Raw genomic sequence first — 19,204 nt, forward strand, 5'->3', positions numbered from 1 at the left:
CTCACTACCTGGGTGACAGAATTATTCATACCCCAAACCTCTGAGTTAAGCAATACACCTGTGTAACAAGTAATAATTTATTTACAAATATATGGAGTAGCTACCTCAGAAGTTGCAGCTGTTCCTTCTCGCAGTTTCTTTTAATACATCTTAACATCATTATCTTATCTATTTACATACTACATTAAATTAATGAAGGCATTTTAATGAAATGTAAAGAAAGTTTGTTCTTAAATACAATTTTGAGAAAAAATACAAAAACTGAATTCACGATGCTCCTATAATATTATGTTGTTTTTTATCCTTACCTCTGTGGCATGCCTAACATTCAATACTTACAAAATTATTGGGACTGATTTGTTTTTAGTATGTCCAAAATAATGCAACAATTTATAAACAGCTTAAAGACAAGGACATCGCGTGCTTAACTCATTTGCTATGACCCTCGTCTACCCCAAATAGGATGAGAAGGTATTTTACTCCAGCATTTTTATTTGTTTTAATACACCCCACGCCATGACCAGCATGTCCTTGCTGGAAATGAGCTTCACTTTCATAGTAAATGTGATATGGTAGGTATATGACACATCACTTCCTCTCGCTGATGTTTTTATTAAATATTCATTTAAGTAAGTGCCACTTTAGGGCAACTGTGCTTAAAGAAATATAGAGGGGCATTGCTGGTCAGCTATAAACATAAAGAAAATCCTCCAGAGCATCAAGTGTGTTCTGAAGCAGTGGAAGGAGGGCAGATGCTGTTGTCTTTCTCTCCTAATAGTGCAATTTGTCAGATGTCTCCCGTGTGTACTCAAGCTGACCATATTACGTGTTGGCAAAATGCTCATTTTTATACAGCTTTTAGTATCAACAGTTATATTGGCATTTCTCTCAAGATGGAGCACATTTATATCAATTGCTGGCCTTAAAATGTTCCTATAGTATTGATCATTTGTTTTGAACTTTTCCTTGTTAACTATTTTCTGTCTATATTAATTTATATTTAGTTGAATACATATCCCCTTCAATAAAAGCCAAGTGAGAGCAAAACTCTTTCTGCAAAGGTAAGAGTGGAACTTAACTTTCTACTCCCTGAAATAAGGCAAGAAGGGTTATATGCCCTTCTAACCTTGATTGAAAACGCAACACCACTTACCCCAGGCCCACCGAGCAGCTCTCCCCATGGCACAGGTTGAAAGGATTTCAGGCTGGAGGAGACTGTTGTGTGTGAGGGATGGGTGCATGTCCACAGACTCATGCACATTAGGAAAGAAGGTCTCCTCTCTTCTGGGCTTTCTTCACATCGGCATGAAAACTTAAATTCACAGAGCTCCCTTTGAGAGGGAGCACAGTGACTGGCTCCAGCCAGCCTTTGGGTGGATCTCACTGAAATCACTCTCCTGAACACGCACCCACTCACAGCTGCTGCCTTACCCCACGTGCAGACCCAGCTGTCTCACTTGTTGACATAATTGTTAAGTGAGCGCCTCCTAAGGAGATCCCATTTGAAAACTAAGTCACTAAGCTACAAATTAGGTTGCAGACAGGTTCACCTGCTAGAGATGAATGCACTGAAAGTGAAAGACATTTGGCATGCTGCAGCGCCGTTACTGAATAAATATAGGGCTGGCCTGATAGGAATTGACTAAGCACAGAGGAAGAAGAGCCATCATCAATACTTAATCAACTCATTCATTCACACATTCAAAGGTGTCCAATACCCAAGACCTCACAAGCTATTCGTTGCTGAGGGTCCTGCACAGGTGCTGTATTTACAAGGTTTCCCTGTTGATGCGTGCTTGGCCACAATCGATGTGAGAGAGGTACACATTCACTTTTACAGCCAGACTCAGCGTACCTGACTTTGAGAAGTGTGTATCTTGATCATGGCCACGTGAGTTCTAGGTAGCCTATTCAGAAGGTCTCAGTCACGTGGCCCTGGAAGAAACATCTAATTTTAATGTCATCATTTGGGATTTATTTTTATATTATAACTTGGGATCTCACAGATAGAGACCCTACCTTTTAAGATATAATTACAGGTGTTCAAAGGGGGAACAGGCAGGTGGAGGTACAGCAGCTTTTTCAACTCAAGGGTCTCTCTAATTTGAGTCAGGACACTCTAATCTTGAAATCTTAAGCCAGAAGGAAAAAGCAAGATCACACTGACTGTCTCAACATTATTAAGCCCTCCATGTTTAGTTTGGGTGAAGGATATGTTTAAGTCAATGAATTGGGCCCTACTTATTTTAAAGATGTTAATAAACCCAGCATCTTTGATTTCACTAACCGCTCCTCACCTTGAGAAAGCTAACAGATTTACTGTATTGCCAAGTAAATAAATTAACTATGTTTTTCAAATGGCTTCACTGGGAATTCACACCATTTAAAACACTCAAAAGTAGCCTCTGATGCTTTTTTGAACAAAATTAAGCAGTTAGAAAAAAAGTGGCCTCCCAGCACTTTGGGAGGCCAAGGGGAGTGGGTTACTCGAGGTCAGTAGCTCCAGACCAGCCTGGCCAACATGGTGAAACCCCGTCTCCACTAAAAATACAAAAATTAGCTGGTCATGGTGGCCGGTGCCTGTAACTCCAGCTACTCGGGAAGTTGAGGCAGGAGAATCGCTTGAACCCGGGAGTCGGAGGTTGCAGTGAGCTGAGATTGTGCCACTGCACTCCAGCCTGGGTGACAGAGCCATTGGGAACAGTCAGCACAAAGACATCAGGATCTTTAGAAAAAATAACTCTGGAGAAAGTAGTAGCAGACTTTAAAAATCTACTTTGAAGAGCAAAATTTTCTATTATTTCCTTTCATTGTTCTTTTCATAGTCACTTCAAATTTCCAGGCCTTCCTGGTGTTAAACGATGTTAAAACACGTCTTTTCTACCTGACTCTACTGAGTCTGTAATTGTATTCAAGCTAAATTTCATGTACAAGTTCAAATGATGAACTTGGAGGACACATCTCATAGAACTGAGAGTCTAATTTTTTTTTAGTTGCTGTAATAAAATAACTGCTCACATTTATTTAAGCTTAGTAAGAGCCATGCACGGTTCTATGCTTTTTACATGTGTTTCTTCTTGTAATCCTTATGATATTGAGCACAGTTGACATTCCCTTTGTAAAGACAAAGAAACCAACTGTCAAGAAGTTTAATATTTTCCAAGGCCACACTATGAGGAGGAGAGGAGACGGAACTCGGGCTTACTTAGCTGTATAGCAGATGCTGTCAAAGGTAACACTAGAACCCCTGAGTGTGTGAAAGCTCTCAAAGCCACCTTTAGAACCCTTGAGTGTGTGAAAGCTCTCAAAGGTACCTTTAGAACCCCTGAGTGTGTGAAAGCTCAGGGAAATTATTTCTATCATAAGATACTCTGTCTACCTAAAGAAGGAGCTAGTTTTCACTTTTTTGAAATCATTTTGTCCTTCAATGTATTTAAATCATTAAGAAATCTAAAAATGCAATTGTCTAATTCTGCTAATTTGAGCAGTCCTCACAAAATATGTTGGTGTGGTGAAAATGTGTTTAGTTCTTCAGAATTAAATATTCTGTAGTGACAAACATACAGATCAAATCATATTGATATAAAACATATTAACTAGTTGGCCGTGCGTGGTGGCTCACGCCTGTAATCCCAGCACTTTGGGAGGCTGAGGCAGGCTGATCACGAGGTCAGGAGATCGAGACCATCCTGGCTAACACGGTGAAACCCCGTCTCTACTAAAAATACAAAAAATTAGCCGGGCATGGTGGCGGGCACCTGTAGTCCCAGCTACTCAGGAGGCTGAGGCAGGAGAATGGCGTGAACCCGGAAGGCGGAACTTGCAGTGAGCTGAGATCACACCACTGCACTCCAGCCTGGGTGACAGAGTGAGACTCCGTCTCAAAAAAAAAAAAAAAAAAAAAATTAACTAGTTATCACAATCTTATCACAACCATGTGTTTTTCACCTCAAATAAATTATCGTCACTTCATATTTAACAAAGTAATAAAACCCTGTAACACGCACCCACTGAGACTTCTGTGGCACCAGTGACAGCTCTCAGCTATCTCCTGAGCTTCGAGCTTGGATACTGTGCTTCTCCAGCTGCCTGGGTAATCTTAGGTTTAAGCCCAGAACTTTCCTAGCATGCTGCTCTTCCCAGAGTGTAGCCACAAGGGCTGTGTGCCTATTACATCAGGAGAGAATCAGTGCTTTAGTTGCACTTAGAGCCCCAGCAAGGAGCAATGGAGGTGGGGTGAGATGGAGAGGCAGGTCTGGTCTGGTGTGTGTGGGAAGGAAGGAGTTTGTCAGGCGAGGAGGCTTTCAAGAGGCCTGTGGGCCTCCTGGGAGCAACACTGTAATATGAAAAGAGAATTCCTTAGACTGAGCTCTGCCTTTTGGGTGAGATATTGAACTCCTTTGGACAAAAATAAATGAGAGACATGAATTTATGAACTGGAAGTTCACTTTGAATTCAAAAATCTTGTCTAGCCAGGTGTGGTGGCTCATGCCTGTAATCCTAGCACTTTGGGAGGCCGAGGTGGGTGGATCACTTGAGATCAGGAGTTCAAGACCAGCATGGGCAACAGGACAAGACCCTGTCTCTGCAAAAAGCTACACAAAATGAGCTGAGTGTGGTGGCATGGGCCTGTAGTCCCAGCTACTTGGGGGGCTGACACGGGAAGATCACTTGATCCCAGGAAGTCAAGGCTGCAGTGAGTGAAGATCGCACCACTGCACTCCAGCCTGGGTGACAAAGTGAGACTGTCTCGGAAAAAAAAAAAAAAATCTTATTGTCTATCTCTACTTTGCCCAGCAACATGGACTAGTACAAGCAACTTGTCCTTTTCTTCAATTTTTTAAAATTGAACAATTATTATTTCACTTGGAGAAGGTTGACATAGTTAAGAAGAAACCAAACAAGATTCAAGCATGAACACCATGATGTGTGCATCTTTGCAGATATTTCCCATGTGTGTAGAAGTAGCCTGCCTTTTCTGTACCTGAAAATGGGATTAAAATATAGATATTATTTGAAATGTTCAACTGAACACTTTACCATGGAAACACATTCATGAGGGCAGTACAGTGTGTCATACAACAATCTATTTGGCCATTTTAGGATGGTAAACATTTAAGCTCTGTCCAACTTTTCAGTATGAGAGAGGGGGCTACAGTGAAGAAGCCCCTATTGCAGCAGGATGTGTTAACTCTCTAGATTGAAACATCTGATAATTTAGAATTTGACTGATAGGGCCAAATGATCCCCTCCCCTCATTTTTCTACCTATCCAACAAGAGTATAAGGGAGTGTCCTCTCTCTGCACAACCAAAACCTGATATCATCAATTAGAGTTTCACAAATGCACTGGGGAAAATGACAATGTTTAATGCACTGGTTTCAATCAATTATACACTTGGGAATCTTTTCCTACATTTATTATTTATGTTTGTTCTTCCTATAAAATACCTACTTATACTTAATGGTTCCTAAGCTCTTTGCTGACTGATTGTGAGATAATCTTTTTATATTATTTTTCTAGAACAGTGTGGTGAACAGACTCTTAGGGGGCCCATACGGCATCCCCACCTGCTGATGTCCATGCCCTAGGGATCCTTTTCTCCATGAGAGTGGGCAGGACCCATGGCTTGCTTTCAACCAACACAGTAAACTGACAGTGATAGGCTACACGTGATTATGTGTACAGGATTATGTGATTACATATGAAATTGTAGCACTCAACTGTGGAGTCTCCCTCTCACCCTCTCTCTCCCCCAAACCCACTCCTAACCTAGCTTGAGCCATGCTAGGAAGTCCCAGGTGACAACTGTGTGTGGCCCCCAGGAACTAATGGTAAACTCTGGCCAAAAGCCAGCAAAAAACTTAATGCCTCATTCCTACAACTGCAAGGAACTGAATTCTGCCAGCTGCCCAACTATCTTAGAAGTGGATTCTACCCAGCTGAGCCTCAGGTGGCAATGAAGTCCCAGCCAACACTTGATTGCAGCTTTGTGAGACCTTAATCAGAGACCTAGCTAAGCTGCCAAGCCATGCACAGACCCTTGACCCACAGAAACTGTAAGATAATGCATGTGTGTTGTTTGAAGCTGTTAAGTTTGCAATAACAGTGTTACAACACAGTAGTTAGCTAATACAAAAAGTATTCGAATGGAAGATTGCTCCCCCAATCTGTCCTTCTATGTAGCTCTGTTTTCTAGCTCTTGAGTTGTTCCTGGTGGCATCTGGTCCTGCGGAGAGGATAAACCTGGGTAACAGAGAATGCTATAAAATTATCTTGCTACAAATACTGTTGGCTTTCTGTCTCTCTCCCTCATTTGGAGACAAAAAATGAGTATTGTCATTATAGGCATTAAAAAGTGGCTCAAATCTCTTATTCTGATTTTAAAGTTACAATAAATGACGCCACATCTTTAACTTAGGTACTTTTTTCTTTCTCATAGGTTCTATTTTTAAAATATAAAAGGTAAGAAGAAATGATAGTCACTTCAACTTGTCATATAACACTTTATAGTATTTTTATATGGACTCTTTTTAAAAGACCTATTATTGTCCATCCATCATAAAAACTGAAAGAAAAACACATTTGCTAGGAGATATAAATCATACCCCAAAGTTCGGCTTGGCTATACTTTTTATACTTTCAGTTCGATAGACACCTCATCTTTTCAACACCCTGACGACATGCCCTTTCCATGTCTCCTGTTGCCAGCAAAGAATTCTGGAAAGGTAATTTTGTAATTGCAGTTGTAAAAGAAAGAGACTGATTGGTTCTTCTTTGTTACATAATCCTCTAATGTAATTCTTTAAAATTAAAAAGTGGAGAGATAAAATAGTCATGAGGATCAAAATGACAATTGAAGGCTGGCATATCTCCTGAACAAGCTCTAATATTATTAAATTATTGTCACCAGAAGAAAAAAATGCAAACATCTCAGATAACTTACTCAGTATACAAAGAAAAACAGTCAAGAAAAAGAAATACAATTGAATCAAGTAAGCATGGCAAAATAATATCTTGAATATAGGGTTTCAAAGCTAATTATTTTGACAAGTTGTAGTCTCAGTACGTGAGTAAATAAGCAGGCACAGTGACTGGAAGAAATCTTTACCAACACCTTCCCTAGGTCAACTCTTCAATGAGTGTTTTCACAAAATGTTGATGACACATTAATTTGAACTCACTAAAAATAATGGCTGGAATCAAGTATATTACATAGACTGAGAACATTTGTTTATTTATTAAAGAAACAGTGAATGTGTGAGAAACCAGAATGATGCTTGGATACTTGCAAGAGTGCTCTTCAATTCTCCAGAACTTGAAGATTTATGAAGTCAAAACAATGTAAACAAATGAATGAAAAATCAGCAAACAAGAATAACATTTTTTTTTTGAGATGGAGTTTCACTCCTATCGCCCAGGCTGGAAGGCAGTGGTGCAATCTCGACTCACTGCAACCTCTGCCTCTAGGGTTCAAGTGATTCTCCTGCCTCAGCCTCCCATGTAGCTGGGATTATGGGTGCCCACCACCACACCCAGCTATTTTTTTTTTTTTGTATTTTTGGTAGAGACGGGGAAGAACAACATTTTTTTAAAGGACCCTAAACCTACAGTTTCCTACATGATGACTAATAATTTTTAAACATAGTAACTGACAAAAAAATTAGATCAAGGAGAGATTGAGTGATCAACGTATGATAGAGAGAACTAGAAGTGGACTCAAAGATGGGTGGGCTTGAGATGCATGGAAACAAAGCTCAAAATTATGGTTGATGAGGTGGAATGGAAAACTCAATGGTGAGAGAACTGAAGGTATAGTTAGGGTGTACCTGGCCTGGCTGAATTGGAAGTCACAAGGGCAGATTTGAAAAGACTGATTATGGAGGACTTTGAAAGTCAGTTTGGGAGAGAGATTCTGAACCCTACAGAGAAAAGCATGTACAGTACTTAAGAAAACAAGATACATGGCCAGTAAATCACAAACTGCTTTTCATTCCACATTCAGTGTCCTGTTGGTATTACATCCTGGAGGTCATTAGAAAAACTCCAGAACAGCAAGAGTAACCATCACAGGACTTGAAGGGAAAATGTTTAAAAATGTCTAATGTTCTAGCTTCCAATAAGTAGATGATGTTCAAACAAAGGTGTGACCCCTTGGCTGCATGACGGTAGAAAGGAGCAAGGCCTAACATAAGTTGCATATAAATCTGCATATTTCAGTGACTAGTCCCATGACAGTAGTGTACCCTTCACATCTGACCTTCAGCTTTAAAGAGCACTGAATCAATGTCTGAGAAGGGTGACCCTGAGCATCAGTGTTTATAGGATCATTTACATGCTTGACATTTCAACTGGCCCTCACTGAGCTAATGAAAACCATAAAGTTTTCTTGGCTGTTCTCCAGCTGCTTCTCCTCAACATCCTCATCTTCAGTTCATGATGTTATTCCTGTTCCCTTCCTCCTCCACTCTTTTGAGATAGATTAGGGTAGTCATAGCCTTTTGTAAAGGGGAACGAACTTGCCAGATAGATGGAGAGAACAAACCACTTGACTGGGCACAAACCACATCCACTTCTATGTGGGTAGAAGATCCTGCAGCAAGGAGGATGAACAGCAGAAGGAAAAACCCCCAGATTCTTGCCAGAACAGAAACCCATACTTAGTGTCCTTGGGCTGACCTGTTCTCACTGGAATAGTAAAAAAAACACACCCCTGGGTGGAGATCTAAGATGCTAGTGAGCCATGTGATATATGTGCTAGCATGCAGAGCAGAGGCACATATGCACCCGGAAGACCACTGACAAAGTCAAAACGGAAACTCCTAGAAAGCACTCAGAGATTCAACTTCTTTGTTAAAAATGTGATGTAGACACGGAATACTATGCAGCCACAAAAAAGAACAAGATCATGTCCTTTGCAGGGACATGGATGGAGCTGGAGGCCATTATCCTTATCAAACTAATCCAGGAACAGAAAATCAAATACCACGTGTTCTCACTTATAAGTGGGAGCTAAATAATGAGAACACATGGACACATAGAAGGGAACAACACACACTGGAGCCTGTCAGAGGGTGGAGGGTGGGAGGAGGGAGAGGATTAGGAAAAGTAACTAATGGATACTAGGCTTACTACCTTGGTAATGATATAATCGGTACAACAACTCCCCATGGCACACATTTACCTATGTAACAAAACTTCATATCCTGCACATCTACCCTGGAACTTAAAATAAAAGTTTTTTTAAAAAATGTGGTGTAGGTGAATAGGAAGGGCTCATGCATTACAGTTATACTGAATTGAGTGATTCTGTTTGGCACATGTCATAATTCTTTAGTTGAGCAAAATTATGACTATAATCCTTTTTAAGAGTCAAGTCTTCCCAATTCTCTTCCTATCCCCAGTCATCATTGTTAAGGATCATATCAGACTAATAATGTGTATATCTTCCCTAAATGACAGTAGTTCTACCCAGATCACATTAATCAATAAAACTAATTCCACCAACAGTAAGAAGATGACTGTTCTCACCTGAATTTCCCTTGATATTATTTATATTTTTTAAGTATGGGGCATTATATTTAAAATCTGTATTGTTTCCATGTAAAATGGAGCATGGATGTTGAACAAGTGAACTGCAACCTCATGAATATAGCTGAAACCATAAGACAAAAACAAAATACCCTCACAGATGGATTGGTCTTATGTTGTCCTCAGTAATTCTATTTTATAAAGAAAGGGGAAAAGAGACACATCAAGAAATGCAAGACATTTGGAGTGCACAGAAATTGTCTGATTAATTCAGTTAATTTCTTGCAAAAATGTGACCCTTCTTAGTTTGCCAAGGTCTCTCTTCTTTTTGTGAAGTGCCGATCACACTCGGCAATGCTCGACTATCCCAGCTGTATTATACATCAAAGTGCGCTACTTTCCTACCAAATAAAAGGGATAGTTTGAAATGTGGTGACTAAAATTGTTGATGGACTTTGAACATTCATAAGGCCCATCCTTTGAGATAAAAGTGAAGATAGACTCTAAGTTCAGTGGAATCCACCATTTTCACAGGAAGTGAAAATTTACTCAGAGCACCGCCAGGCAAGATTTTGGGAACCACAGTTATGTAACTAATTACTAAGGAGGTGTAATTTTATAGAAAGGGGAATGATGAGAGCCCCCCACATCCTTTACAGAAATATCAAATTCAGGTAGAAGAAAATTACTCATTTGTTAGAGATCAATGAAGACACTTTCTGTTAAAAAAGAAGAGGAGGAAAAAGTTTCTCTAAATAGAGGCATAGACATTCCTCAGACATCTTGAAAATGACTGCCTGCAATTTATAATTAATTTCAAAGGTTTTTCATTCATCAGAGATCACTCTCCAAATAATTCAAATTTTAACCTAACGTTTAGCCCTTTCTTATGTAACACTAATGATATCAGAGTATACTAAACAGTAAAAGAAAAAAATAATTCACTCGAACAGTATTTTTATATGAAAGAGCATAATTATCCCTTGAAGTCTCTCCATAATATAAACATTATGGACAAGGAGTTTGAATCTCTGTTTTGTTGTAAAACTATTAAAAAAAAGATTAAACAGCATTGAATGATGGATACCGATAATAGAGGCACTGATGATAAAGAAGAAATCTTCTGAATTAATTGCACAATTTCATAGTATAGTATATTCTTCATGAAATCAGTGTGAGCTAATTCGTCTGTGAAAGATTAGTGAAAACATTATTAGATTTTGATCACTTTTATTGAAAGGAAGGTAGAGAGATGACAGATTGATAGACTCTACCTATCTATATTTAAAATATATAATACATAGATAATGTTTATATACAGATAAATGCATATAGTATACATCATGTATTACACATATACAAATATATCCATTGCATTTTTACTATCTGAAAGTTAGAAGCCATATTTTACTACCTAGCACCCAATGTGGCATTCCCTAAGTGAGATTATATGTATTCTCTGTATCAGAATTACCTGGGATGGGCATGGGTAGTAAATAAATAGATTTCTACCTCCATCCAAAATCCACTTATTGAGAATCATTTGGAAAAGAAGCCATGGAATTTGCATTGAATCAAGATTGAAACAAGTAATTCTTATGCACACAAAGTTTACATAGAGTATTCAAAAACTGTGTGTCATGCCCACCCTGGCTTTGACAGCTATAATGATAACGGTGACAGGCATGTTCAGTACAGAAAGCAGAGGGTTGCTGCAACACTTTAGGAAAACGCTCAGTGCCTTGCAAAGTTGCTTTAATTCCATCGGGGTTCATGGTTTACAATTATCTGAATAATTCAGACAAAAAGTTGTAGTTATCTCTATCATATCCACATCATATTAGTTTTTCTTGAATTTTATTGAGGTTGAAGCTCCCCAAAATATATCACACTAAAAAGTAAAAAATAAAAAGCCCTGGAATCTGACCGATATTTTATATAATTTAAAATATCGAGTGTCAACTTGATTGAATTGAAGGATGAAAAGTATGGTTCCTGGGTGTGTCTATGAGAATGTTGCCAAAAAAGATTAACATTTGAGTCAATGGACTGGGAGGGGCAGACCCTCCCTCAATGTGGGTGGGCACCAGCTAATCAACTGTCAGCTTGGCTAGAAGAAAGCCGACATGCTGAGTCTTCTGGTCTTCATCTTTCTCCTGTGCTGGATGCTTCTTGTCCTCGAACATCGGACTCTAAGTTGTTTATCTATTGGACTCTTGGACTTAAACCAGTGGTTTTCCGGGGGCTTTTGGACTTTTGGCCACAGGCTGAAGGCTGCACTGTTGACTTCCTTGCTCCACAGCTTGCTGAAAGCCCACTGTGGGACTTCACCTTGTGATCCTGTGAGTCAGTACTACTTAATAAACTCCCCTTTATATATACATTGATCCTATTTGCTCTCTCTTTCTAGAGAATCCTGACTAATACAGTGAAAAAAACTGGGAAGTGACACCAACAATTTGACTCCTTCATGTTTATGTTCTTCTTGATCTCATGTCTATTATGATGATAGCTTTTAAAACATAGTATTATATGCATTACTCTCCACTTTACAAAGGATGAGGCAAAATTACATTAAAATTATGAGCATCAAGTATCAAATTATGAGCATTAAGATGGAATTATCAAAGTACCCAAGTATATTTGGGTGGAGTGACAACAATGAAATATTCCTTTCCCTTTTATAACTTATACCAAGCTAAAACTAGTTCAGGATTTCAACCAATAAATTGTAAAATGTATCAGTAAAATAAAATATACGTTATTTTTAACAAAAAAAATATGCTTGCATGATCCTTTTTCTTTTCATTCCCCAAAGAAATTTCAGATGGGGATAAATGTTGCCACCGTAGGTCAAAGTGACACTGACTCTAACTGAAGTTAATTTGTTGAAATGTTATTCCTTGGTGGAATGTTTACAACACATTTAGAGTTGGTGGATGAGACAGGGTGCCTAATGGATGATGAAATCTCTCATCTTCACAGAACAAAGATATCAGAGGATAAATAAAGATTCTGCAACTTCCCTAAAGCATTGATGGCATTTTCCTCTCCCAGAAAGTACTGGTTGATACAAATGGTTTAAAGAAAATTGCAGCTGAGCTCAGAAAAGAGAAGTGTTTCACTCTGCATCCAAAGAGGTTGATCTGCTGGAGGGAAAAAACAAGGTGTGCATTATTTCCATAAAGCTCCCTGTAATCAGTCAATTTCAACTGGCTCGATTATACAATGTCCTTCTATTCTTTTTCCTGTAAAGGGAATTTTAATTCTGTTACTTACCAACCTCAGTATCAAGGACTAAAGTCCATCCAAAATACAGACATACTGGTTAATCAAAGGTCCCTTGAGGTCATTTTAAAGTCCTTATGGAAAAGACTTACTTACTTCCTCGAATTTAGGCATGAACACTTAAGCGCAATTATTTGATTTTTATACCAATCGGTTGTTCTGGAACGGACAACCAGTGTGCTAAGCACAATGACCATGCAATTGAAGGCAATGTAAAAAGGTTGAGTTCCTTGAGGAATAATTCATTTCAGTAGAGCCGAAACATCTATTTCTTTGGCTCAGGTTGCATATCCATGCCAGTCCTACAGTAAAAAAAAAAAAAAAAGAAAAAAAAAATATCTGCCCCTGGTTGCTATGGTGGCTGTGCCACAGTGTCAGATTGGTTGGACTTATTTACCACTGCTGGTCTCCCAGTCCAAGTTCCTGCTTTCCCATCCTAGGAGACAACAGGCTGGTAATATTTCCATACAACCCAAAGATACAAATACTGTAGACTGTGGAAGATCTCCCCCTTCACTCAAGTATCTTCCTCTGATTTGTTAGTTGATCAAATAAAACTTAAATTAACAAAAAAAAGACATACTTCACACTTACTATGTGCAACTACGCGTGCAACTTCTTAGTTATCTTACAGAGGGAAGTGAGCTCAACCAGAAGACATACAAAAGGCCAAAGGGAAAGTGTAGCTTAAATTGCATGTATGCAAGTTGTAATGGCTTATTTTCACTATGAGCTCAGCAGAAAAATTACCAGAGGCACATTTAAAATTCAGCGGAATAGAGAGTATTTAATATGCCATTTGCATTTTGACAGCTTAGAAACGTCTACACTGGGTTTGCTGTATCGTCTGCTTATAAGCACGAAGCAGCCACCGAGCCTTTGTTTATCTATTTCTTAAAGGAAGCAGAACTATTTTCTTGACATTTTCAAAGCTGGGTTGGTGTTTGCTTGATACAATAAACTGGAGAGTAAGGAAGCATTGCCCCCAGGAGGAGCTGCTTTCGCCTGTAGAAGCTTCAGCACTGTGGTTGTGGCAGTCTTCTTATCAAGCATGATTGGCCAGCTGAAAGCCAATATAAAAATAGCCATTCCCTCTCCTCCCGAGGCCTCTGCCAGTGAGATGCTTGAGACATGGGGGAATTCTACCACCCTGCACTACTTGCCATTTGCTTCTCTGGACTTCAGACCTCATTGCCCTACCATTCAAGTTTACAAAACCTGTCACTTCCGAAGAAAGACTCCCTTTTGCGACTAACTACTTGAGTGCCCCAGAAGCACTGAAAAGCTTTCTGCTGAACAGTTCTGATTTGAAGTCATAGTAATTAATAATAATATCCTGATGATGCAACAGGAAAAAGACATGATCTGCTCAGCAATACAGAGATATTAACTTCATTTTAAGTGGTCCATTTTTTTTTTTTTTTTTTTGAGACGGAGTTTAGCTTTTGTTGCCCAGGCTGGAGGGCAATGGCACGATCTCAGCCCACTGCAACCTCCACCTCCCGGGTTCAAGCGATTCTCCTGCCTCAGCCTCCTGAATAGCTGGGATTACAGGCATGCACCACCACGCCCAGCTAATTTCATATTTTTTTGAAGAGACGGGGTTTCACTATGTTGGTCAAGCTGGTCTCCTGACCTCTGGTGATCCACCCACCTCGGCCTCCCAAAGTGCTGAGATTACAGGCGTGAGCCACAGCATCTGGCCCACTTTTTTATTGCTGGATGGGAATCAGGGGTTTCCTGCGAAAGTATCTTCTTCACAGGAGTGTCCTGGCTTCATCAGGAGGAAGTGTATGGGGTGCGGCTCTGCCATAAAGGAGTCTGACCTGCAAATTAAAGGTCTTAGCATCCTTCTTGGTGGGATGAGTCTTTAATAAGGTAACTCATCTAAAACCATGCAGGTATGGGAGGGCGCACCTCTCTCGCGGTGGAGTTACAGGGTTTCTCTGGAAACTCAGCAGTGCGTGCTCACATCTCTGCTGGGTGGGTCAGGGAATGTTTGAATTACTTACTTTTACGAATGTTCCACCTTTCTCTTTCGGGCTTCTCAAAATGAGGCTGCTCTGGGCTAGTAGTGTTGTGTGTGCTCTCCTTTAGGATGCTTTCTGGGTAAGTAATTGTCTGCAAATACCTGCATTCTCGTGGCTGCACATATGCAAGAAACAACTGAGAAGGAAACTTTGTCCAAACAGCCAATAGATCAGCCCCAGGTAAAGGAGCAGATCCGAGCCAGCGCACACAGAATTAATATTCCTGTTTACTAGATGAAAATGCTTACAGCCTTACTCCTTTTCCCCTGGTCCCTGAAAATAGGCATTTAAAGAGAAACGCACACTTGGGATTCAACCTTTACAATGCCATTAGTAATCCAGAAGAAAAAGGAAATCACCAGTGAATTTTCGATACCCCCAACGCTTTATTGAAGAGTACAGCACCATCAGCTGAAGCTGATACTCGGGTACCCACAGTAACGGGTTCCAGTGACCTCAACTGCGACCGCCTCCAGCCTCACGACTCCGCAAACAGGTCACGAATTATGCCCCACGCATCAAAAACTCTGCGCCTGCCTTCGCCACAGCGGGAGCCGCCACCTGGGCGCGCGCGGCGTAGCTGCCCACGGCAGTGGCCGGGCGCCCTCCCGCCGGAGCGCTCCTCCTCGGGAAAGCCCTGCTGCGCGCAAGCGCCTCCGGTCGGCCCTGGAGCGCGCTGCCGAGCCCCGGGGCCCAGCGCCGACGCCCCCGGCGGGAGGCCCGACCTTGGTCACCCGGGCTTTGCTAGGCAAGGGGAACGCGACCCCGCCCCAATGGCCAGAGCGCACAAATGCCGACTCTGGCGCTGGCGTCACCAGCCCCTTTCCTGCCTGCAGCCCCTTCCCAGGCCGCTACAGGAGCTCGCACTTGACCCCGCAGGCGTGGAGGAGACACGGTCCCTGGTCCCTGTGGGGTTAATGAAGGAGCTCCACGGACCCACTGCCGCGTGGGCCAGACAATAGAGCAGTGAGAGCTGCGTCCGAGCGTCCTGGACCCCCTCCGCGCGCACACACTTGCGCACAGCACCGCTCCAGCTCCATGCACGCCAGGGGCCTGGGACCCTAGGCTCCACTTCTCGGCTTCTACAGCCAGGTTCTGGGGCCTGCAGCTCGCAAGAGGAGCTCTCTTCTACGGGGCTGCCCCGCAGGGCCAGAGGCGCCCAGGACTTTTCTGCCCTGTTCGCCCCAGAATCAGCCAGAGCAGCCCCCGCCCACTACCTGCCTTTCCACACCCTCCCTCCCGCCTCCGCCTCAGCCCCATCCTAGCGCTGCAGCCCACCCGCGTGGGGGCGGAATCCGCCCGGCACACACGTGTGCAGATTATTAAGCAGCCGAGCTAGGGCCGCCGCCGTCTCCACGCAGCAACCTCCGTTAATTGCGGGGGAAGGGAACCCGGAGCGTGCGGAACTCGAGGGAACCAAGAGTGAGCTCAGAGGCTGAGTTGCCTGCCTGGAAAGGAGGAAGCCCCGGGCCCAGTTAGGCTTGGAGTGCAGGGGAAAGGGCGGGAAGTTTTGCGGAGTTGCGTGGCAGGTGTTTCCTCTCCACGCAGGGGCTTGGCTGGAAAAAGCCAGGTCCTGTCCCTTGGGCTCCTGCCCTCTCCCCGCTGCGACACACACGCCCCAGCACACCTCACAGGGCACAACCCTCTTTTCCCTAGACTTTAGCTGCCTCGCCTTCCAATTACCAGCCAGTCCAGTGCTGACCAGAGGCCGCTGCCAGCCGGGCCCTGCTCAGCAGGCGGTGCCTCCGCAGCCGGCAATGTCAGCGGCAGTGGCCAAGGCATCCGGACTGAGCCGGGCGGGTGGGCAGAGGGTCGGGTCGGCGTCTGCAAGAAGCTCCCCAATCCCGAGCGACCACGAGCTTGGGTGACTAAGACCCACCGTTTGCGCTCCCCGGGATCTCGGGGCGCATTCCGGCAGACACCCCCTTGTGAGGGTGGATGCCGGTGAGGAGGAGCTGGTGCTGAGCGGTCAGCTCTCACGGAGCCCTGGACGCCCCGTGGAGGCAAGTGCAGGGAGGGGAAGCCCAGCCGGCACGTCTCTCCCCCGCTCTCCAGGCGGATCTGGAGTTTGCTAATGAACCAGATACAGTCCTCCTTCGCCCTGCCAATCACTCTTCCATCTGGACCACTGGAGGAAAAGGAAATAGGTGGAAAAGAAGATGGAAGAATTTAGAGAGAACGGGGAAATTTTATGTAGGGAAAAAAGCAAGTGACCATTTTAAAAAAATCATAAGATTGGACTCCATCCTTTAAAAATGAAACGAAAGAAAAACCCTATGTAGATACAGATACTCCCGGGAATATTTATGGAAGGGCTGACTGATAGAGAAAGCATCTAAGGAGGCTGAAAATGAGGACAGGGGCAGGTATTTCCAACGTGAAAATCAATCAATATTCTCTCTCTCTCTCTCTCTCTCTCTCTCTGTCTCTCTCCCTCTCTCTCGCCCTGTCTCAAAAGGGAGCTTATGTTCTTTCCCGGAGAATAAACAAGTGCACAAGCTATTGCCAGCCTTGAGGTCGCAGCCTGTAGGCTACTTAGGAGAAAACATTCCCCAACTCATTCAGGGAGAAAACCAAGCTCACAGAGCCCCAAGCCCAGGAGCCACCCAGAGAAACTCCTTCCCCTGACCAGAGTAGAAAGAGGATACCCGTGCGCCCACAGTGAATGTATCTGACTTGGAAGCCGGTCCAGAACTCCTAGCCTGTTTCACGCACCTTGCCAACACCTTACAACTTGCAAGGAGCGAAGTCCGGGGGAGAGGAAAGCGGGGGCGACCTTCTAGAGGCAGCTACTCCTCGCTGGCTGAGGACGTTGGAGAGGGAAGGAGGAGAGGAGGAATGGGGTGTATGGGTGCGAGGAGGCCGGGCCGGCGGAGAGCTTTGCCTGTTGGTACCAAAACCCCCGTAGAGAGCCCGAACTTTCCAGGCCGGCTTCACCCGGGCCGCTTTCCCAGGCGCGTCGGGTCCGGGGAGAAAGTCCTAGGAACTGCCCCTCAGCCACCCCGACCCGTGGAGTCCACGTCTCGGAGGAGGCAACACCTCCCCTCCGGAGCACAGTTCCAGCCCAACTCGTGTTGGGTTCTTTTCTCCTTGACACCCTGTACCGCCGAGAAAAAGAGATCTCTCCTTTGAGCCCAGGAGACCGGGAAGGAATGGCGGGGTGGGGCGGGGGCCCAGGAGGGCTGGGGAGAGCGCGATGGAAGCTCCCTCCCGGGCATCGCTTTCCCCGAGCTTCGGCGATGGAGCAGCGCCGGGCAGAGGCGGCCACTCCGTACCCTGCGGTCCCCAAAACGCACACTCGCGTCCGCACACGGGGCCTCCGAGGGCTCGACCGCCTCCCCGGCCAGGAGCAAGCCCGTCTTACCCTTCGCTGCAGTGAGGAGCCTCGCGCACAGCACCAGCAGCCCGAGAAGCAGGAGCAGCGACTGGAATCTCCTCCACGCAGTCATGTCTGCAGATACTCCACACGCACGCGACACCGATGGCTCCTCCGAGGAAGGCAGGGCTATGAGCGGAGCCAAATAATCACCCGAGGGCAAGGCGAGCCGGAGAGAAAGCCGGGTCCCGAGACCCGCCGCGCATCCGACGCCTCCTGCAGGTCTGGGCGCCCGGCTCGCTTCCCTCTCATAGCATCGGGTCCCGAGCCACTGCAGGGCTGAGCTGCTCCGAGCGCGGAGACCCGGGCTGGCGGGGCCGGGGCCGGAGACGAGCGCCGGCCGAGCCGGGCAGGAAGGCACCAAGGCGGCGAGGCTGCGGGAGGGGGCGAGGCGGGGAGAGGAGCGCGCGCAGCCAGGAGAGACCTGGAGAGGAGGCAGCTGGAGAGAGAGCCAGCGAGTGGGAGATGCGGGGAGGGGGGCGCGGGGGGAGGAGAGATCCAGTCTAGAGAGAAAAGGCGGAGAGCGCAGAAGACGGGCTGCTAGTGGCACAAGGAGCCGCTGCCGTGGAGGCTGGACTCAACCATCCTTACCCACAGAGAGGGGACCGAGGCTGGGCACGGCGCAGTCCCAGACAGACAGAGCCCAGCCCCGGGGCCTCGGGCTGCCCGCACCGTGCTGCGCTTCATTCGGCCTCAGCGCAGCAGCGCGCAGGCTGGAGGAGACTTGTTGGGCGCTCGGGTGGGGGAAGCCCACGCCGCACACCGGGGAGGAACGATGCAATCCGGCAACTCCAGCAAACTGGAGGGTTTCTGCAGGGGCAGAGTCCGGCCTCCATCCTTTGATTTCCCTTCCTTGCTGACCAGAGAGCAGACCCCTACCTAACTTAGATCAGAAATGCAGGTGGAAAGGGCACACGCTTCAACTCCAAGGGAGGAATATATTTATATTTTTATATATATGTATAAATATATATATGAT

General features: G+C 44.4%; 1 protein-coding gene across 1 annotated transcript in view; it reads right to left on the bottom strand.

The window, feature by feature from the left end:
• The window catches only part of CSMD1 (CUB and Sushi multiple domains 1), a 2,063,616-nt gene extending 2,044,821 nt beyond the window's left edge, over nucleotides 1–18,795 (bottom strand). Inside the window, exon 1 of the mRNA XM_024251429.3 lies at nucleotides 18,214–18,795. Within this exon, the coding sequence (XP_024107197.3) occupies nucleotides 18,214–18,298 (85 nt within the window). The 5' untranslated portion in view covers nucleotides 18,299–18,795. The remainder of the gene's footprint in view (nucleotides 1–18,213) is intronic.
• Nucleotides 18,796–19,204: the final 409 nt, after the last annotated feature.

The sequence above is a fragment of the Pongo abelii genome, chromosome 7 (assembly GCF_028885655.2).
Source record: "Pongo abelii isolate AG06213 chromosome 7, NHGRI_mPonAbe1-v2.0_pri, whole genome shotgun sequence".
NCBI classification, from domain to species: Eukaryota; Metazoa; Chordata; class Mammalia; order Primates; family Hominidae; genus Pongo; species Pongo abelii.